An 18,858-nucleotide genomic window follows, 5' to 3' on the forward strand; every position below is an offset into this window, starting at 1 on the left:
CTGCACGAGCAGCTGGTGGCAGGAGCCCATAAAAAGAGACATCAAGCCATAAATAAAAAAATAAATAAAATAAGCTTTCCCTTCACAGATGAGTCACAAGCAGCAGCCGCAAAATGTAAGCTGTGCTCTGAGTGGGAGGTTTTCTAACCCACATTAGCAGGAGATGAGAAGAGGAAGCTGCGACAAGCAAGGTCACGTATTTAGCATCAACACTGACACGCATCCATTTCAACCTGGACATGATTTTTTTATTCTCCCTCCGGTGCAGAAAACAGGAGGCGCATCAGACTCGAGACCAGACATTTATTGGGTAAAAGGAGGAAAAACAAAAACATAAATCAAACGGCGTGCTTTACATTTCATTTCATTTCATTTCATTTCATGAAGCTGTACAAACGTCTAAACTCCTTCTCCGATTCGTCTCCTCAGTGGCTTCGACAACTTGAAAAATGCTACAATTTTGGGTTCATGCTCTGATGATTTCATGAAATAAAAAAACAAAAAAACATCTGGACACCACTGCAAGAAGGCAAGTTCATGTTATCAGAGAGGAAGAGGTGGATGTACACGGAAACATGTGCAGCCCTGGAAAAATAACAAAGCTTAAAAATATCAAAATAATAATAATGAAAGTGATTTTAGGAGGCGAGGAAACTCCTTAAGAGTCAGAGGATGTTTTACATAAATCTGTGGCCTCATCTCAGACGCCACATTAGAGAGAAGGAGGCGACGTCCCCGAATAAAATAGTTCCCAACATATTCTCCTGAGCTAATCTGAGCGGATTCACCTGTTCAGCAGCTCGTGTCCTTTAATGCCAATAATGATCATTTATTATTCACCCAGGTCGACTCTCCAGGATTCTCCCTCCTCCTCCTCCTCCTCCGTTATCCACACACACCCAGGAATGTTCTTTTAAAAAATAAACTGTACATGTTGCGGTCACTCTTTATTCCTCGGATACACAACAAACAAACACACAATGAAAAAGGAAAACATTAAAGCATCCCATTTGTCTCCAAACGCCACAGGTGCCGATGCTTCAACAGAAACAAAGAACAGACTCACTTAGTCTGCAGAGGTACAAGAGGAGGGGTTCATTCCTAAACTAAAAAAAATTAAAATATGTAAAAGCAACTTCTCTTTTCTATTTATTTCATTAAGCTGTTTGGAATGAAACCCTCTGTTGCAGAAAACAAACGATCCGTTTAGGAGGCAGTGTGTGTCTGTGCAGGCAGACGGAAAGGACGTTACGTTACACAACCCACGAGGCTGAATAAGGAAATAATGGAAATCACATCAAAAAGGTTAAAACTGAGAAACTTTACACTCGTTTTTTTGAATTTGATGCCAGAAACTAATTAAAAACTTAGAGAGAAAGAGACAAAGAATTTGTGGATTTATTCATCATCAACAGGAAGAGCTGTGTAAAAAGCAACAATCATCTTCTCTAGAGAAACTCATTTAACATGAAGGTGAAAAGGAAAAACCAACAAATACATCTGAAATAATTCTGCATCTTCCAAGTTAAAAAAGCAACACAAGGAACTTGTTCACTTGTTACTGGCATCAACTTCAAAATGAGAACATTTCTCATTTTCTACACATGATTCGTTGTCTTTGCACAATATTAAATTTAATCTCATTTAATGTTCACTACATTCTGTTTTTATTTATCTTCTTTAGGAGATGATTCAGGAAATGACACCAAACTCTGCGCCAGCTTCTTTTCTTTTTTTTGTTAAATCATAATTGTGCCGTCGCATATACAAAAATAAAAATGGAAATAATGAAACGTTGAGAAAAGAGACACATGATTCCTATTTGTGATTAAACAGTGGAGCGTCTTTACAAACGTAGACAGGATTAAGAGCATCAGATATCTAAAAGGATGTGGGACAGGGTTTGATTACAGACTCCTGGAGCTGCACAATCGATCGCACAAAAATCCTGCTACACAATCTGATTCCGAGCGGAAATCAGCTGATAGAGGGCGGTTCAATGAGACGTTTCCTTAATAAAAAAACGGATCCGTTCAGGGTAAAACTTTTAGAAACCCTTTTTTTTTTTTTACTTTCTGGGCTCTGGACCTGATTCTCTTTTTCACACATTTAAGCAGACGAGATAAACGAGACGGTCGTCCCGTTTGTGTGTCCTCTCTGGGGGTTCGGTTTAGGGTGAAAGGGTGTCGCCGGGGTCAGTTCCCTGCTTTATTCACACAGATCAGAGCGTTTAACGTCCAGGACGTCGCATGCAGCTCCTCCGCGGCTGAAGTCTGGAAAAAGGTTCAGCTCCTCGCGGTGCACGTGTCCAGACAAAGACGTAGAAACGGCTCCGAGAGACGGTGCTAAAAAAAAGAGGCTGGTCCATGCACAGTCCCTCCTCCTCCTCCTCCTCCTCCTCATTTATTTATTTTTATTCTGATATTTAGATATGTGATGGCCACTCCACTGATGAGTAGTGTGATGCTCTCCGTCCTCCTCCTCCTCCATGTGTCCGTCCTCCCGGCAGCTTCAGCCTGTTGATACAAACGTGCCAGTGTGTTTAATGTGTTTCATCCGAAGCACTTCATTGTACCACACGGCTGCACATTATTAGAGGGAGCAGCCCCGGGGTAGAGGGGGGGGGGGGGGGGCGGCGTTAGAGACGTCGCTCTGCTCATTCAGCGACTCTGAGGCTGAATGGGAGCTTAATAATCAATACTGACTCATGCAGCTGCAAAAGAAATAAATAAAAACATTTTCTGAAGCAGACGGAGACGGAGCATCCTGGTCTTTAACTCACAAATAAATATTTTTGAGCTTAAAGTCCCAAAGATGACGTTATAAAGTGTATTTATACGTTAAATAATGAATATAAACTTCCTGCTGAGGCACAACCACAAATAGATGACTTCAGATTCTGACTGAGATTTATTTATTTTATTTTAATAATAATCAGTATTTTAACGTTTGTTCGGATAATACAAAATAATCTGGACCAATACAAGACTCTGACCTTCACCTTACTAATTATTACAGGTGGGTATTGGCAAGAACTTCACGATATGATACGTATCACGATACTTGACTCATGATACGATACATTATTGCGATATTATGATATTGCGATATATTATTAATAGTCTACATAGTTTAAATGCAGCTTAAAATGCACGTTGTACATATATATGTATATCAGATAACGGTGATAATTTATTGGACAAATTGAGTCAAAAAACAATATTAATCCAAATGATCTATTTCCAATTTATTGCACTTGCACAGAAAAAATAAAAGTGGTGGTGGAGGAGTGGAAGTTGTTCACTATAATGTGACTTTTTCTTTTAAAATCGATATTGTACTGGAAGAAAAATTATATATTTTTATATATTTATATTATATATTCCCATATTGATATATTTTTCTCATCCCTACTAATTGATAATTTAATCCAGTCTGGATTTCATTATGGGAAGTTTCAGTTTCATCCAATACAGAAAAAAGAAAATACCTTTGAATTGCATTTTCTTCCAGTATAATATTGATTTTAAATGTCTTAATATAGATTTTAAAAGAAAAAGTCATGTTTTTGGGACGATTGTGAACAACTTCCACTCCTCCACCACCACTTTTCCTTTTTCTGTACAAGTGCAATAAATTGGAAATGGATCATTAGGATTAATATTGTTTTGCGACTCAATTTGTCCAATGAATTATCACTGTCACCTGATGCACATATATACAACTTGTATTTTAAGCTGCATTTAAAATTTGCATCTATGGTTTAAAACCACATCAAACATCTCCTTTTTCCATCTCACGAACATCTACAAACTCCGCCCCCTCCTTCACTTTTAATTTTGACGCTTTTGAGAGAAATCTCCATAAACCTCAGTTCCTCCAGAACCCTGCTGAGAGCAACAAACAGAACCACATCACACCTGTTCTTCAGAACCTCCCCTGGTTCCCTGTAACCTCCAGAATATATGATAAAATCACTCTCATCACCCTCCTCTGCATCCATGGCAACGGCCCACAATACCTCACAGACCTCCTCACCCCTAACTACCAACCATGCTCCATCTGAGGAACCCTCAAAAATAATAAATGACCTTTCCAAACAGGTTTTATACATCGTTCTTTTTATTGTGCATTCTGGTTTTTATGTTTCTCTGTAGCGCTTTGTTGTAAAAAAACATCGCTCTTACTCTTCTGTCCATCACCACATAAAGACTCCAGACCCGCTTTCCACCTAAAACTATTAGTAGGTGGAGAAGTTGGTCTGGCTTCCAGGTTGGAGTTTTAGAACTTATTTAAGAAAACAAAGGTGACAGTGACCATAGATTAGACCGTTGGCCTTAGTCAGCATCAGGTAATGAAGTCATGAACAGCCTCTAGGGCGTTTTATTTCCACTTAACGTTGGTTTCTCTAATGTTTGTGGTGCATTCAGGTGATGTTCCAAGCCCTCTAACAGGTTTTACTATCGGTTATTGCTTTGACCTCGTCAGAAAAGTTTGGACTTTTAACATCTTTATGTTACAAGCACCAACAACTATTCATCCAGCTCCAGAAAACGTGTGAACGAATCTTCAAAGTAGCTTCGCATTAACAAAATCAAAGATTAGAAACAGTTGATTTTTTTCACCAATGCTATAAATTAATTTTCATTTTCTTGTGCATCTTGTTGTTTTCTGAATCTGTTCACCACTCCCACCGGAGCAGATTCAGTTTTAATTGGTCGTCAGCCCTTGAGTTGAATTCGTCTCCATCCACAGTCAGATGCTCGACAGTGGAGCCTCAGAAACATCACAAGATTTAATTCAATCACACTTCAAACGGTCTCCATCCTATCCGCCCTATCATCTGACCAGCAGGCTGCAGATCATTTCCTCTGAAAAAGCCTTTTAAAAGCTTAATTGTTCCTCTAATTTCTCTGGTTTCCTGATCTCCAGCCTGACACCAACACACCAACGCCCACATGAGCTCATCCGACTTCTGCTGTTTACCACGAACGAGAGACGAAGCCAGTGCACCAAAGAACAAAAGACGACAACGCTTTCCTCAAAACAAAAAAACATGTTTTAGACAACAGAATAAAAATAAACAGAGTTATTTACATTGAGAAGCGTCTAGATTTATCCATAAGCCCAAAAAATATTCTGTCAACGGCTACAGCCGCTACTATAAGACTCCAAACTCTCATGATTTATGTATCTGAACTTCTTTTTATGGGATTATTTGAATCCAATTAATAGAACTTAAAAAAAATTCTCAAGATTTTAGGCAGCTCATTGTTCTATATACGTCTAATTTACTGTTTAAATAGAATAGATAGCAGTGGTTTCTGGGACTGACCTCATAAACCACTGGTCAACTTTCTATTTTTAATGCTTTTACGTTATTCATTTAAGAAGCACCTTCTTATTTTATTATTACACCAGCACAAGATAAAAACTTTAGCCATTAGCCAAAGTGATAACAGCACGTTCACGAGCTAAATGGCTCTGATGAGAGGTCTAATGATTAGACTTCCTCCAGTCTGTGGTTTTATCCACTCAGCTCACATTTAAACCACGGTGTGCAGAAAACATAAGGACGGACCACGTACTAGATGGAAATGTGGCTCAATAAAGACAGAAAAACATTGATTCTGACCAGGCTGAATGATTCCTCTTCCCGTCTGGGAAGCCCCGTGTTGAAAATGTACGCACTAATGATTCATACCACGGTACCATGAAGTGCTTTGGACCCGAGCGCTCACACAAGAGGCAAAGATTCATGTAGTATTAATTATAAAATGGTCGTTTCTGCCTGGATAAACTCAAGCAGCAGCAGCAGAAATGGAGACTTTACAAGTTTACAGTCATGTTCAAACACACAGTTTAAATCAGACATGATCAGTGAAGCCGTGCAGACACACGTGGAAGGTTAAGAAACAGGAAGCAGATAGTTTGATGCATTCATGGCAAAAAGGGAACTCGTGGTAGCAGCATGTTAATGGTGATGAGACTTTTATTGGAGGGTTCCCGTCTTTGGTCTTAGTTAATGTATTTACTAAAACTAAAATCTTGACTTGTTGTTGCAGCAACTTCGTGCGTGGACATGGACTTTTTTTTTTTTTTATGTGTTTTTCTGCATGATTTTTACCATTTTCCTTCGGTTAGAATTTCACAAAACTAATGCTGTGATGCAGAAATTTGTGATACTTCGACAGTATTTTATCGTTCTTGCATTGCTTTTGTCCAGCTCTTCTCTGTCCTCATACATTTTAAATGAATTTAAAATGTAAAGATTTTGTCACAGGAAAACAGTCTCACAAAACTAGAATCTGTACGTTTACATGCGTGTGAAAAAAATGAATTACTGCCTTAATCCGACTTTAACTGGACAATTTAAGTGCATGTAAAGACGTTACTCCGACTAAAATCAGAGTTCTCCTTATCCAATTAAGACGCCTAGATATTGCAACTGGAAACTGATTTTCTCCGCTATACATACATCTTAATCAGACTTTAACTGGACAATGCGTGTGCACATGCTCCACAACCGATGTAAACCGATGTAAATAAAGCCGGTCGCAGAAGAAGAAGGTGGTAACCACCATAAGTAGCGCACACATTACATAAGAGATTAAAAAGCTGAACTATTATCCATCTAGTTGTTGTTTAAATGCTGGTCTGACACATGAACGACTTTATTATGTGACATAATAAGTCAAGCTGAAAAGGGGGCCGTATTAACCTGCTAAAAAGTCACATATCGCCCCCTAGTGAGGAGGAGGAGGACGACATGTTCCTGTCAGTTATTCGACTTTCTCTGTTGCATGTAAACTGGGACAAGGACCAGATTTATGGGATTTTAGAAATCTGTACCGGATGTGATGTGAATCTAAGAAAAGGACCAAATTAAAATCCAGAATTTCATGTGCGTCCATCTGCTAATTGTCAAGATATTTTAATTTGGACCAAAGTGGTGGAACCAGCCCTGAAGCTGCATCACTTGCAACCATGAAAGAGTTAAATGAAGCTCACATTTGACTCTGTACCTACTGGACAAACCTCCCAGTCTGTCATTTAAACCATATTTAGTGGAATTTACGAGTGTGATGCAGCAAAGCATCTGCAGCTAATTATAGATTAATGTTTGTTTGGTAAACGAGTTCATCTTCTGGTTCCTTAGATGCCATGAATGAACAGGCAACACACACTTTGATTCCTCTCTTTCTCTCACCATTATATTAACAAACACCAGCGAAAGAGAGAAGGAGAGGTTTGGTAATGCAGACAGCATGCCATGCAGCATGATCTTCACAGCCACAAAAATAAGACAAAAACAAAAAAAAATAAAAAAAAAAAAAAAGAAAACAGTTTTACACGGTGAGGAAGATGAAAACAGGAGCAGGAGGAGGAGGAGGAGGAGGAGGAGGAGCAGGGGCACCACACAGCGAGGAAACACAACAAAGACCAGTGCATGAGGTGGAGTTAATGGTTTCAGTCCATCACAGGAGAAGGAGGAGGAGTTTCAAACAGGAAGTGGGGTCCTGATTGGTCGGAGGAGGCAGCGACAGAGTGATGTCGGATCAGGTTTGTGAGTGAATAAATCTATCTTTGGATTTGTCATGCGCCCCAAACAGCTCCCGCCATGATTTATTTGGAAGGGGAAGGAAACGAGACACAGCAGGGGTGAGACACGAGGAGCACGAGGACAAGCAACACATTCACAAAAATACAAAAGACAAGAGAGAGACGGCGTGAGAGGACGTTAGACCAGCGCACGGGATTTCTTAGAGTAAGCCACAGTCTCAAAGTCAGTGATAAGGACCGCACCTGAGGACGCCTGCTCCGAGGACGTCTGGTCTGAGGACAGTTCTGTCTCTGCTGTCGGAGCAGCAGCGTCGGTCCCGGGGGACGCCGTGTCCTCGTCCCTCACCGCTGCTGGATCAGAGGAGCTCTGCTCGGCCTCCAGGACGGCAGGAGACGCAGGAGGAGGAGGGGTGTCGGGTTTGTCTTCTGTCGGAGACAAAGTGAGACTTTTAATGAGCGGGGAAACATTCGGGTTAAGATTCCTAAGACACATCCAGGGACGAGTTTCCGTGCAGTAAAGAAGGAAAACGAGGAGAAGAACTAAAGTTGTGCTGACAAACTTTAGTTCTGCTATAAAAGAATTAAATGATCAAATCCAAAACCAAATCTGAAGGTTTGAGCACAGAAGAAAATCGAGTTTAAAACTTAAAAATCACACGTTGTGGAACAAGAATCCAGAGACACTGCAGCTTCAAGCTGTATGATATGAATTAATTTAAATGAAGTTTAGTTTAATTAATGGTCCAGTTCCTGGCGTCATTATATTTCCTGTTGTTACTTACAGAATAAACATCTAATCCCTCTCTATCTGTCATACCACACCCTCCTCATCCTTCTATTTTCTTTGCTACCTCTTTCGTAACAGGAACCATAACTTTGGTAATTCACTAACTTTGCATTTAGCACCTTTTTCCAGCCAAATTCTCCATCTTCCTCGGTTGTTTTCTGTGTCTCGTGCTCATTACCAAGTGGCTCTGTGCTAACTTGCTACGCTAAGAGGCTTAACACGTGTTTACCATTTGGACATGTTTAGCTTTTTCCTTTTTTTTTTTTATTACCTTGAGATGGAGCAGCAGGTGCATCCTGGTCCAATGTCTCTGCAGCCTCACTGACCTCAGCGGGAGCAGGAAAATCAGAGGCGCTGGATTCAGACACTTCTGAGGGGGCGGGGTCAGACACCTCGGATGGGGCGGGGTCAGACACCTTGGCGGGGGCGGGGTCAGACGACTCGACTGGGGCGGGGTCAGACACCTCGGATGGGGCGGGGTCAGACACTTCAGACGGGGCGGGGTCAGACACCTTGGCGGGGGCGGGGTCAGACACCTCGGCGGGGGCGGGGTCAGACACCTCGGAGGGGGCGGAGTCAGACACCTCGGAGGGGGTGGGGTCAGACACCTCGGAGGGGGCGGGGTCAGGTGCTGGTGCAGCAGGGGCCACAGACTCTGATGCAACCTGAGATTCAGCTTCAGTTTGTGGAGGAGAGGAAATATCTGTGGTAGAGAAGAGGAGACAGAGTCGGGACGTAAACACGGAGGAGGAGGAGCAACGAGATCAAAGAGAAAGAGGAGAGCATCTAGGCCGACAATAAATTCACGAGAAGGCACGAAGAGAGAGATGAAAGTGACACAGACTGTTTATAGAACATCCTCTAGCTCAGATTTATGGAGGGAATTCACCTGGAAGAAAAACATAACTCCTAAAATTAAAAGCTCACAGAAAAACAACCCGGACCTCGGAGGGTGTGGTAAAATATCTGCTGGCCTTTTTTTCCATTACATTCTGGGGAACGTCCTCATATTTCTTCATATTGTGTAGATGCGATAGCAGTAATCAGATCAATATTCAACTCGCAATTCAATCCAAGTTTTAGTGTTAATATGTTTAGGAAACATTTCGAATGAGGTGAATAAACAAGACGGATACTATTAACACAAAAAAAGCAATAACCAGCAAATGGCTGAGTAACAAGAGTCCAACGATTTTCAGATTGGATGAAATAGGTTCATATTTTTATATAACATATATTTACACATGTTCTCTCAGGCCTCAACTGCAGAGTTTACATCTGGAAATATTATTTTAAGTATTTTTTTATTTTTACTTCCTTGTTTTTGGACAATAGGCTTTTAATGGGTTTGTTATTTAGATTGGAGGTGACTTGATTGGAGAACTGAATATTCAGTAGTTGTTTTTATTCATATATGAGATCTTTATTTTCCCTCTTCTGTAAAAAAAGGACTATGGAAACCTATTCTGTTTGGAGAAATCTGTTTTTCCTTTGTCTACATGAGCATAACCGCAGAACAGGTTTTCACTGTTTTCTTGCAAAGACTAATCCAACCTTTCTTTTTGCAAAAGGACACGGAAAATATGCTCCGTACGGGTAAAGTTCTTCATTTCACAGTAGACGACCCATGTTCTATGCATGTACCTTAAGTGGTTTTAGATGTTGTGTTTCTAGACTCGTATTCTGGTACGAACTGAAACACTAGAGTCAACATTAATGTGGAGAGAAAACAGTTTTGCAGGAGCGATTACGTTTGACTTGGAGCAGCTGTGGCTCAGGAGACGGAGTCGGAGAGTGATTCACTGGAACTGGAAGGTTTTACACTAATCGCTGGGGTTGGCGGATAAAAAGCCCAGTAAAGCACAAGGGTGTGTCAGCGAGTGAGATGTTTATGGTCGTTGTCACACCAGGCGAGCCACTTAAAAACGTGACGTGTGACTCCTTGCAAACTGGGAAAAAAGTGGAAATCTGATGCAACTTCACAATAAATTGATGCTGCTCTGCATTTAACCCACACGTTCAATCACACTCGGAGCAGAACAGTTTGCATGAGGACGCTGCTCCTCTAACTATTACACTACTTTATAACAATCATGGAAAAAGACAAAGCTCCAGCAACACAACCACATCCAGGTTGTGACCCGTGTTCAGGTCATTTCGTCTTCAAACAAAAAAAAAATGAAATAAATAACGACGCATAAATATGTAAAAGGCACAAATAAGTCCATTGTTTGCTTCTTAGGATGTGAGGGATCAGAGATTAGAAACCAGAGCTGATTATTTTCAGAACCAAACTCAGCTCTGAGCCTGAAAGGAGATTCGTGCCCCAGACAAATCTTTCACACACAGACACACACACGTTTATTTCTCTTTTAATATTCCTGTTCCTGTTTGAATGCTTGTGGTTCATCGACTCAACTTGCTGAACTAAATATTTAGGTGTTTATTGACGGATGGATCTCACAGTAAATGTAAAACATTTCATTACTAGTGATATTATCTCACCTGTATCCTCCTCCTTCTGTGGCTCAGCCGGGTCATTTACAGCTTGACTCTTCGTCTCCTCCACCTCCACCTCCACCTCCGCCTCCACCTGCTCCTGCTCCTGCTCCTTCTTCTGTGGGGGGCTGGATTCAGCGCTGAGCGGTTTCAGAGGACTCTCCCCTCCCATGCTGCTCCGGGGCGACAGCATCTCCATCTCCTCCCCCCAGTCCGTGACAGGCTGATGGTCCAGGGGCGAGAAGGGGCTGAGCGGCTTCCCTCCCTCCGGTGACTCCTGGGCTGCGGGTGGAGGGGGGATGTGGACCTTGGGCCGGGGGGTCCGCTGCTCTTTGGGGCTCCCTGCGGAGGTGGTGCGAGAGCGGGGCTTTCCGGGCGTAGACGGGTTGTTTCTGCTCTTGGTCGGTTTCTCTTTGCCGGTGTCTTTCTTCTCGTCGCCCCTGGAGTTGTTCTCGGAGTCGCTGCCGTCCTCGTCTCCCTCTCCGTCGCTGGCGTCCTCCCATTCCTCGTCGTCATCCTCTTCGTTCTTATCCTGCTCCACCTGAATAAACAAAAAAGAAGTTCACAATCTCAACAACAGCGTCGTGACCACATTTACACATGCAGCCTTTCTGCAGCAGGATTTGGAGTCGTGCTTCGAACTAGTTGACCTTTCAGTGTCGGGTTTATTCTCCTTGAAGGGTATTAATAATCAATAATCATCAGTGCAATTCACATGTGCTAATTCTTGTATTTTTCTATTCTATTTCATTTAATTATTTATCTTTTACACAGTTTACTCTTGTTATTTTTCTGCCTGTTTGTGTGCTGTTGCAAACTGCAACTTCCCCCCATTGTGGGACAAATAAATGTTTTCTAATTCTAAATATCTGTTTTTGTAGCTGCTAAATCCTCCACTAGTCTCCCTGATCCTGTTAGTCGCCGGCTCGTCTGCAGCTTGTTACTGTACAGAGAAGATTAATCTACTGGGAGCCACCGGGAACTCATCCCTAGTTTATCGTGTCTACAATCTGCTCCAACGCTAATCATTTTTATTATCGGTATTAATCCAGATCAAGTCCTTCTACCTTTGGTGCAGCGGGAGGTCTGGGCTGTTTCTCCTCCTCCTTCCTTTTACTCCTCTCCTCTCCTCTCTTCGTCTTGTCCTCCTTCTCTTTCTCCTCGTCTCTCTCTCCTTCCCAGCGGTTGTCATGCATGCTGTCAAATGCAACCAGATCCACCGGTGTTTACTCACAAATATCATGTTAGTCGCCAACACAGTGAAGTATAAAAAACATCAAAATACCGCAAACAACATTTATACAGTTATTATTTCTGGCTTCTCCCAGAAACAACTTTAAAATCGTGTCCTCACCTGTAGCTCTGTTTCTGTCCTCGTCCCTTCCCTCTGCCTCTGTCCCCTCGGGGGCCACCCGGGGTCCGGCCCTGGGACAGGAAGTCTCCGAATGTTGGTGCTTTAGGAGGACGTTTACTGTCGTCTGCAGGAGACAGAGAGGGTGAGTTATTAGTTTACTATTTGTTGTCTAAAACCAAAGAAGAAGAGAGACGCCACAGTTTAAATAACCTGCAGTGTATTGTTTATACTGGCAGCAGATTTTTTTATTCCTTTTTCCTCCACGGCCATTAATTATTAATTAATAATAATAATAATATTAATTATTATTCGAATAGCTTAATGTTGAATGCAATTTTTAAAAACCGTTACCAAATTTTACGATCCAGACTGGACATGCTCTGTGCCAACAGTAGGAAAATGGGAAAATATTCATTTTAATCTTAAGAGGGACACAGTAGTAGCTGTTTTTAACACGAACTCTCTATGAAGCAAAAGTTAAGACAAAGACATTCAGCACATTTACATTAAAAGGTGAATATTCTCATGTCTTCAGTGACATCACAGTCATGACGATGAAAGTCAAACCTCTGCAGAGTCCGTCTGAAATCTGGGACACAGTCAAAGGTTCATTTTGACTCATGGCTCCAGGAAGGATTTTTGAGGTCTTGATTGTTTTAACTGCACGTAGAATTAAACGAGGGTCACGAGTGTAACACTTACAATATAAATATATAAAAGCCTCTTTTAGGACATTATTACTATTATACATTCAAGAGGAAAAAAAGTGAACAATACTCCTTTGTAAAGGCCTTTACACTAACTAAGCCAGTTCATTAGATACACTAGAGAAAACAAATGCATTCTTATATAATATTCATGCACCGAATCTTATTATATTCAGCATTAGTTTAAATGCACAGAAAGTTTTTAATTTTGCAGTTTGTAGTACTATTGAATTGTCACATGTTGCTATTACTTTGACACTATATAATAACACAAACATATCTAGTTAACTCCATAATGATTGTACAGCACAATTAGAACCTTTCTGACACCGTTTCAATATAAACAATAAAGCTGAGATTCAGTACAGGACTCTTACAGTAGTGAACAAAAAAAAATACTTATGGAACTAAAATTTAATTAATGAGAACAGAGGAATAAAGGAAGCAGAAAGAAAAGTAGAGGAATGAGAAAGGAGATGATGGAAGGGAGTGAGGAGAGAGAAGGTCAAAGAGTGAAAGCTCCAACAAGGGAGATGATACAAAGAGAGGAGGAGGATGATAAGAGCTCAAAGACGCAGAAAGAGAAAAGAGGGGAGGATGATATATATATATATATATATATATAAATAAAAGGTCATGAAGAGAAAAATACAAGTATAAAAGAAATGAGAGGATCAGTGAGGAGCAAGGAGAGGGCGAAGATGACGAGATTGAACGGAGGAGCCCGAGGCTGTGAAGAGAAGACGCTCAAATCATTCTACAAATTAGAAATGGTCGAAGAAAACGAAACACGCACAGATGCAGCCAAAGCCACAACCTACAATTTACACTCCGGTTATAGACGGAGGAAACCAGATAATCAGAGATTCTGTCTGAATCTTCTCACGGCCTGAAAAACGTCACTGCACACGTAGTTCGACTTTCCAGCAGAGAAGACGTCCACCACGAGAAGGAAGCAAACACCAAGAACTATTCAACGCCTCTTTCAGTCTAATGGAGCTATGCTCTGTCTAATGTCATATAATAAACTACTGTCTAATGCAGCAGACTGGCATTTCAAACAACAACCAGATAGATAATAGTTCAGCTTTTTAATTTCGTATGTAATGTCTGGTGCAGATAAGATGGCACTATCCCTCAGGTGGTTCTTCTACTGGCTATGTTTCTTCTTCTGCGATCAGCATCACATGTCTTAATCAGATAAGGAGGAGATAGTTGGAGTTACGTGTTTACATGCACTTAAATTGTCCAGTTAAAGTCAGATTAAGGCAATAAATTATTTTTTTCCACGTGCATGTAAACGTATCGATTGTCTGACATCCTGAGGCGGAGATGTGTGTAAACAAGCTGCAGGGGAAGATTCTTACAGATGTTCACACTTTTTTCCAAGGCAACAACCCAGAGGCTGAGGTCAAACCTTCACTTTAAACAGTTCAGAGACAACGATTTATAATTTATAACGGTGTTTGTGCATCTTAACACATGGAGAACAAATCTATATTTTTCCTACAACTCTAAAACTCCCACAGGATTAGTTTTACCTGAGCATGTCCTGTGATTCAAATATTATCCCGTACATCTGTGTTTCATGTGGCGCTTTCACATGGGATAAACACACTGTGCATTTTACTCAAATTTCCATTCTGTTGTTGTGGCTCTGCTACTTTCCATCTCACTTCACTGCGTGTAGTTTAAATTATTTTGAGAAGTTACCAGAGGTCCCCCAGTAAAACTAATCCCGTGCAAATAGAGCTTAAGAGTTAGGAAAAAAAAACGAGTTAACATTTGGTAACATGAGTAAAATTGAGTGGCTGAGTTTGGGTTTGAGTGCAGCTGAGAGAACAGAAAACAAACGCTGTAATCGCCGTCCCATGCTGCTCAAACCTGAGGCCCTGCCCCGAGCTTCTGTACCAGAGTTGTGTCCCTACGCTGCAGAGAAGACACAACAACACAATACAGAGCGTCTACAGACACACACACACACGAGACTGTAACTCTATAAATAACTAATAGATCATTTATCTTCCTACAAAGCCAAAACTAACTTTACCTATGTATGTTTGTACAAATTTAAAGATAAGGAAAAATATCTGTTATTCAGCATCTGCTCAAACTGAAGTAAAAACAGACGGTGTGCAGGAATTTTAATTTATTTACATAAAAATAAATCTGTGTTTTCTTGGACATTTCAATCTATTTATCTACAGCTGCCTACAGCCGACCTTCGCATGTACATCCTCGTCATCCTCACACCAGGAGGAAAACCCCTATTAGGGAATTACTGATACTGAATTCAGTTTAAGATTTAACTTAAAGTAGTCTGTTACCTTGTGAAATGTACATGTATCCAGAGTTATTGGATAAAAACAGCGATGGGTAACTAGTTTAGATCTTAATACAAGATTTTGTGATTAGAGCTCAACTTTCTTTCAACTTCTTCCTAATAATATTGTAGATCCTGTGACTCTCACATTAAGAAGAGTTGTACTGAAGATTCAAAGCCGCTCGAGCAGAGTCGGACTTGTTGTGACATTTGAGCGTTCTGGGATTACCACGGTCCCTCAGTAAATTATTTTATCATCCGGATGACTGCCTGACATTAATAACACACACACACACACACACAAAAATCAAGCCGTAAAGCTCCTCTGCCGACGAAGACGACCTCAGAGTGTTAAACCGAGTCTCTTGAGGTTAAACAACACTTTACAGAGAAGGACAAGGCACCAGGAAAAAAGAACAATATTTTAGGATAAACATTTAATTCTCTGGTAGATTTCAATAACAACGATAACAACAATAATAACGATAATAATAATAATAAAATTAAAGGTTTTTTTTTTTGAAAACTCCCCTCGGAACAGAACGACTGAGGCTTAAGACCGACGTTCGCTTGGACTCCAGGGAAATACAACGAGTTTAGTTCATAACAAGTTTAATGAGCTGGAGGAAGGAGACGCTGTCGTCCTGGCGACATGATGGAGTGACAACGTGACAGACAAGTGGAGACATGAGATGGAGGTTAAACCCAAGGACGGCTCCTGTGCTCGTCCTGCCAGCTGTTGTGTAACCAGTGTGTGCATGTATGTGTGTGTGTGTGTGTGTGTACTTGCCTCTCCTGCTGCCTGGCTCAGATGGGACGCCTTCAGCAGACGCATATGGGTCCTCCTTGAACCTGTGAAAAAAGCCACAGGGCAGAAACACGTCAAGTATTAGTGCGTCATGTTGTCGCTGTCGTCTTTATCCCAACGGACGGATTCTCAAACACCTTCCATCGTCCCCACGTCTCCACCACTTCCTTAGTCTCATATGATTCCTTACATGTTGTCGGTCTTCTGTGCGTCCCACTCTCGTCTCCACTGGCCCGTGGCGTTGCGATGCCGCGCTAATCTCTCCTCGTCGATCTGCTCGCGCTCCTTCTTCCAGCGCAGGTACTCTGCTCTCTCCCGGCCGGTCATGGTCATGTCCATGGAGCCTTTGGGACCAGGCCTTCGACTCTGCAGAGACAGGACGGGTCACCAGGTGGAATCCGCAGACACGGAAATCAATAGTGCTGTAGTAGGAAGTAGAGCTGAGCGATATGACCAAAAAAATGTATCGCGATCCCAGAAAATGATGCCGTTTACAAATAAGAGCCTTATGTGATTCTAATGAAGTGAGGAATCACAATGAAAAGACAACTACAGCAAAAATACAGAACTTTTACTGTGCAAATCTCAAACATCTTTTAGAAAACCAATGCAACTCTCTTAAGTTTTGAACTTAGCTTGGAGTGAGTATATAATTTATCAGTATATTATTAGGACAAATTCCCAAATAAATTGTTTTATTTACGACTTTCAGGACAAATATAAATTAAACAATGAAGCTTTTCTTTGCATGTGCAGCATTTGCTCTCCGTGCAACCATTTCACCTGGCAACAAGAAATACTATTTTCTGATTGGCTGACAGGTCGCGTCTTCCATTCATACATTACGAATCTCTTTTATATACAGTTTTGGTTTGTTTCACATAAATTAAATAAATGCACAAGAAAAAGGATGAAAATAATCATATAAGGTAAGTATTTTTTAAAAACAACAACAAAATATATATGCAGTGTGGTTAGAAACCTGTAGAGGCATATATGAAAATCACACCTGAAGATATACGTTAAGATGCACATGATACAAAATCAAATAAATGTTAAATGAACAAATTGAAAGTTACATGTTAAAAAAAAAAAAAGGGCCTATTTTTCCAAGTTTATGTTACTAATGTGCAGCAACTTTTACCACTTCTCAGCATGAGAAATGTGGCGTGTGAACTTAATGAAATGCGTGTGTCACACGACTTGAGAGTCCTGCATAAAAAGTCGTGCAACTTGCAGCTTTAACTTGACAACACTTGCATAAAACGATTGTTTGGTCCAACATGTAAGACACTGTATTTGGGAAACTTGACACACGAAACAATACAAAACAAAGATGAGTATTTGGTTAAAATACCATTATCGGCAAGTATAAAAGTAATGATCAGATTGTGGTATAAAGTGGAGCCAAGACACATTTGTAATGGAGAAACTCACACACAAATTGAGACGACAGGAAATACAATTTGAAGACAAGTGGGGAAAAATGATTACTGATTACAGGAGGACAGAAGAGGACACCACCGCCATCACCGGTGAATAGGGACACTGACGTAAGATGGATTGACGAAGAATTTTAATTTCCTAAGCCCTGATGCTGTAACTGTTAAAACCACTGTTAATTCTAATAAAAGATAAGTTACCAAAAACCGCCCAGTCCTAGTAGGAAGTACGATCATGTTTAGAAATACTCACGGTCCACTCTCGCTCCAGCTCAGCTCCAGTCTTCACGTTTTCAAAGTCCAGGCCCCCCCAGTTCCTAACGTGTCTCCTGCTGCCCTCCTTTCGGTCTATGTCAGGCGCAGGACCCGAACGTCTCGGGTCGTCCAGGAAGTTACGGATCGGTTTGTCTCCATCCGACTAAGCACAGATTAAAAAATAAATGAATCATAATTGACCCATCTCCAAACCCTGCCCCAATCATGTCCAATCATACATCATAGCAACCGTTGCTATGTAAACATGGTGGTCAAGGCTGCCGGCCTCCGACAAGCTAAATGGTGAAGTGGTGTGTCGATTGCATTTGTAAGTCGTGCCCCATAGAGTTACACAACAGGAGCGGTGCCTTAAGTGGATCAAACAGTGTAAAAGGAAGAAGAAAATAAACAAGCATACATACGTCTGCTCCAAGGTAAGGCTAAAATAGGCTAAAGCTAATAGCTAACATCGAGCTAGCAAGACGCTTATATATGGAAAACTGTATATCAACTGTATTGTTACTATTGGCGAATATTACTAATATTACTGCCTAACTAACATTAGTTAACTTAATATTAGCTAGCTAACTAGCTAGCGAGTTAAAGTTATCTAGCTAATTTTAGCTGTTGCGTCGGGTCTGGATGCTGGCAGCTCTCTCTAACGTCATGCTACCAAAAGGCAATTTAAACGTGTTTTAATTTCATCTTTCACGTAGCATATAGCGTGTTCGTGTATTTTGTGAATGGACAGCGTACACCTGAGGCTGCTCGATGTATTTGAGGTAGAGGTCATGAGATGAGTTGAGATTTTGCCATTGAACGGTTTGCATTTACGGCTCGATAATCATATTTTCCCTTTCGTAGCATATTTTAAATATTAGTATATCCCTCCACTGCATACTGTAACCGCTTTACCTCGATCTGGAGTACAGCATGCAGGTATCGCTCCAAAAAGAATCACTGACATGCATCGATATACTTCTCCCCGCCATGACACTGTGAGACGTCAGGAAGTTTGACAGGCTAGCAACAGTAACTAAGGGGGCGGGGCTAGCAACAGTAACCAAGGGGCGGGGATAGCATCGGTAACTAAGGGGGGCGGGGCTTTTGTGAAAGATCA

At 41.1% G+C, this 18,858-nt stretch overlaps 1 protein-coding gene across 1 annotated transcript in view; it reads right to left on the bottom strand.

Moving 5' to 3' along the window:
• Positions 1-289: 289 nt before the first annotated feature.
• ccdc9 (coiled-coil domain containing 9) overlaps positions 290-18,858 on the bottom strand; it is a 28,883-nt gene continuing 10,314 nt past the window's right edge. The window contains exons 8-16 of the mRNA XM_047594690.1: positions 17,737-17,901; positions 16,232-16,407; positions 16,024-16,085; positions 12,204-12,327; positions 11,917-12,046; positions 10,856-11,390; positions 8,622-9,053; positions 7,807-7,989; positions 290-2,516 (exon numbers count right to left, since the gene is read on the bottom strand). Coding sequence (XP_047450646.1) covers positions 2,512-2,516; positions 7,807-7,989; positions 8,622-9,053; positions 10,856-11,390; positions 11,917-12,046; positions 12,204-12,327; positions 16,024-16,085; positions 16,232-16,407; positions 17,737-17,901 — 1,812 coding nt within the window. The 3' untranslated portion in view covers positions 290-2,511. The remainder of the gene's footprint in view (positions 2,517-7,806; positions 7,990-8,621; positions 9,054-10,855; positions 11,391-11,916; positions 12,047-12,203; positions 12,328-16,023; positions 16,086-16,231; positions 16,408-17,736; positions 17,902-18,858) is intronic.

The sequence above is a fragment of the Mugil cephalus genome, chromosome 9, assembly GCF_022458985.1.
Source record: "Mugil cephalus isolate CIBA_MC_2020 chromosome 9, CIBA_Mcephalus_1.1, whole genome shotgun sequence".
NCBI classification, from domain to species: domain Eukaryota; kingdom Metazoa; phylum Chordata; class Actinopteri; order Mugiliformes; family Mugilidae; genus Mugil; species Mugil cephalus.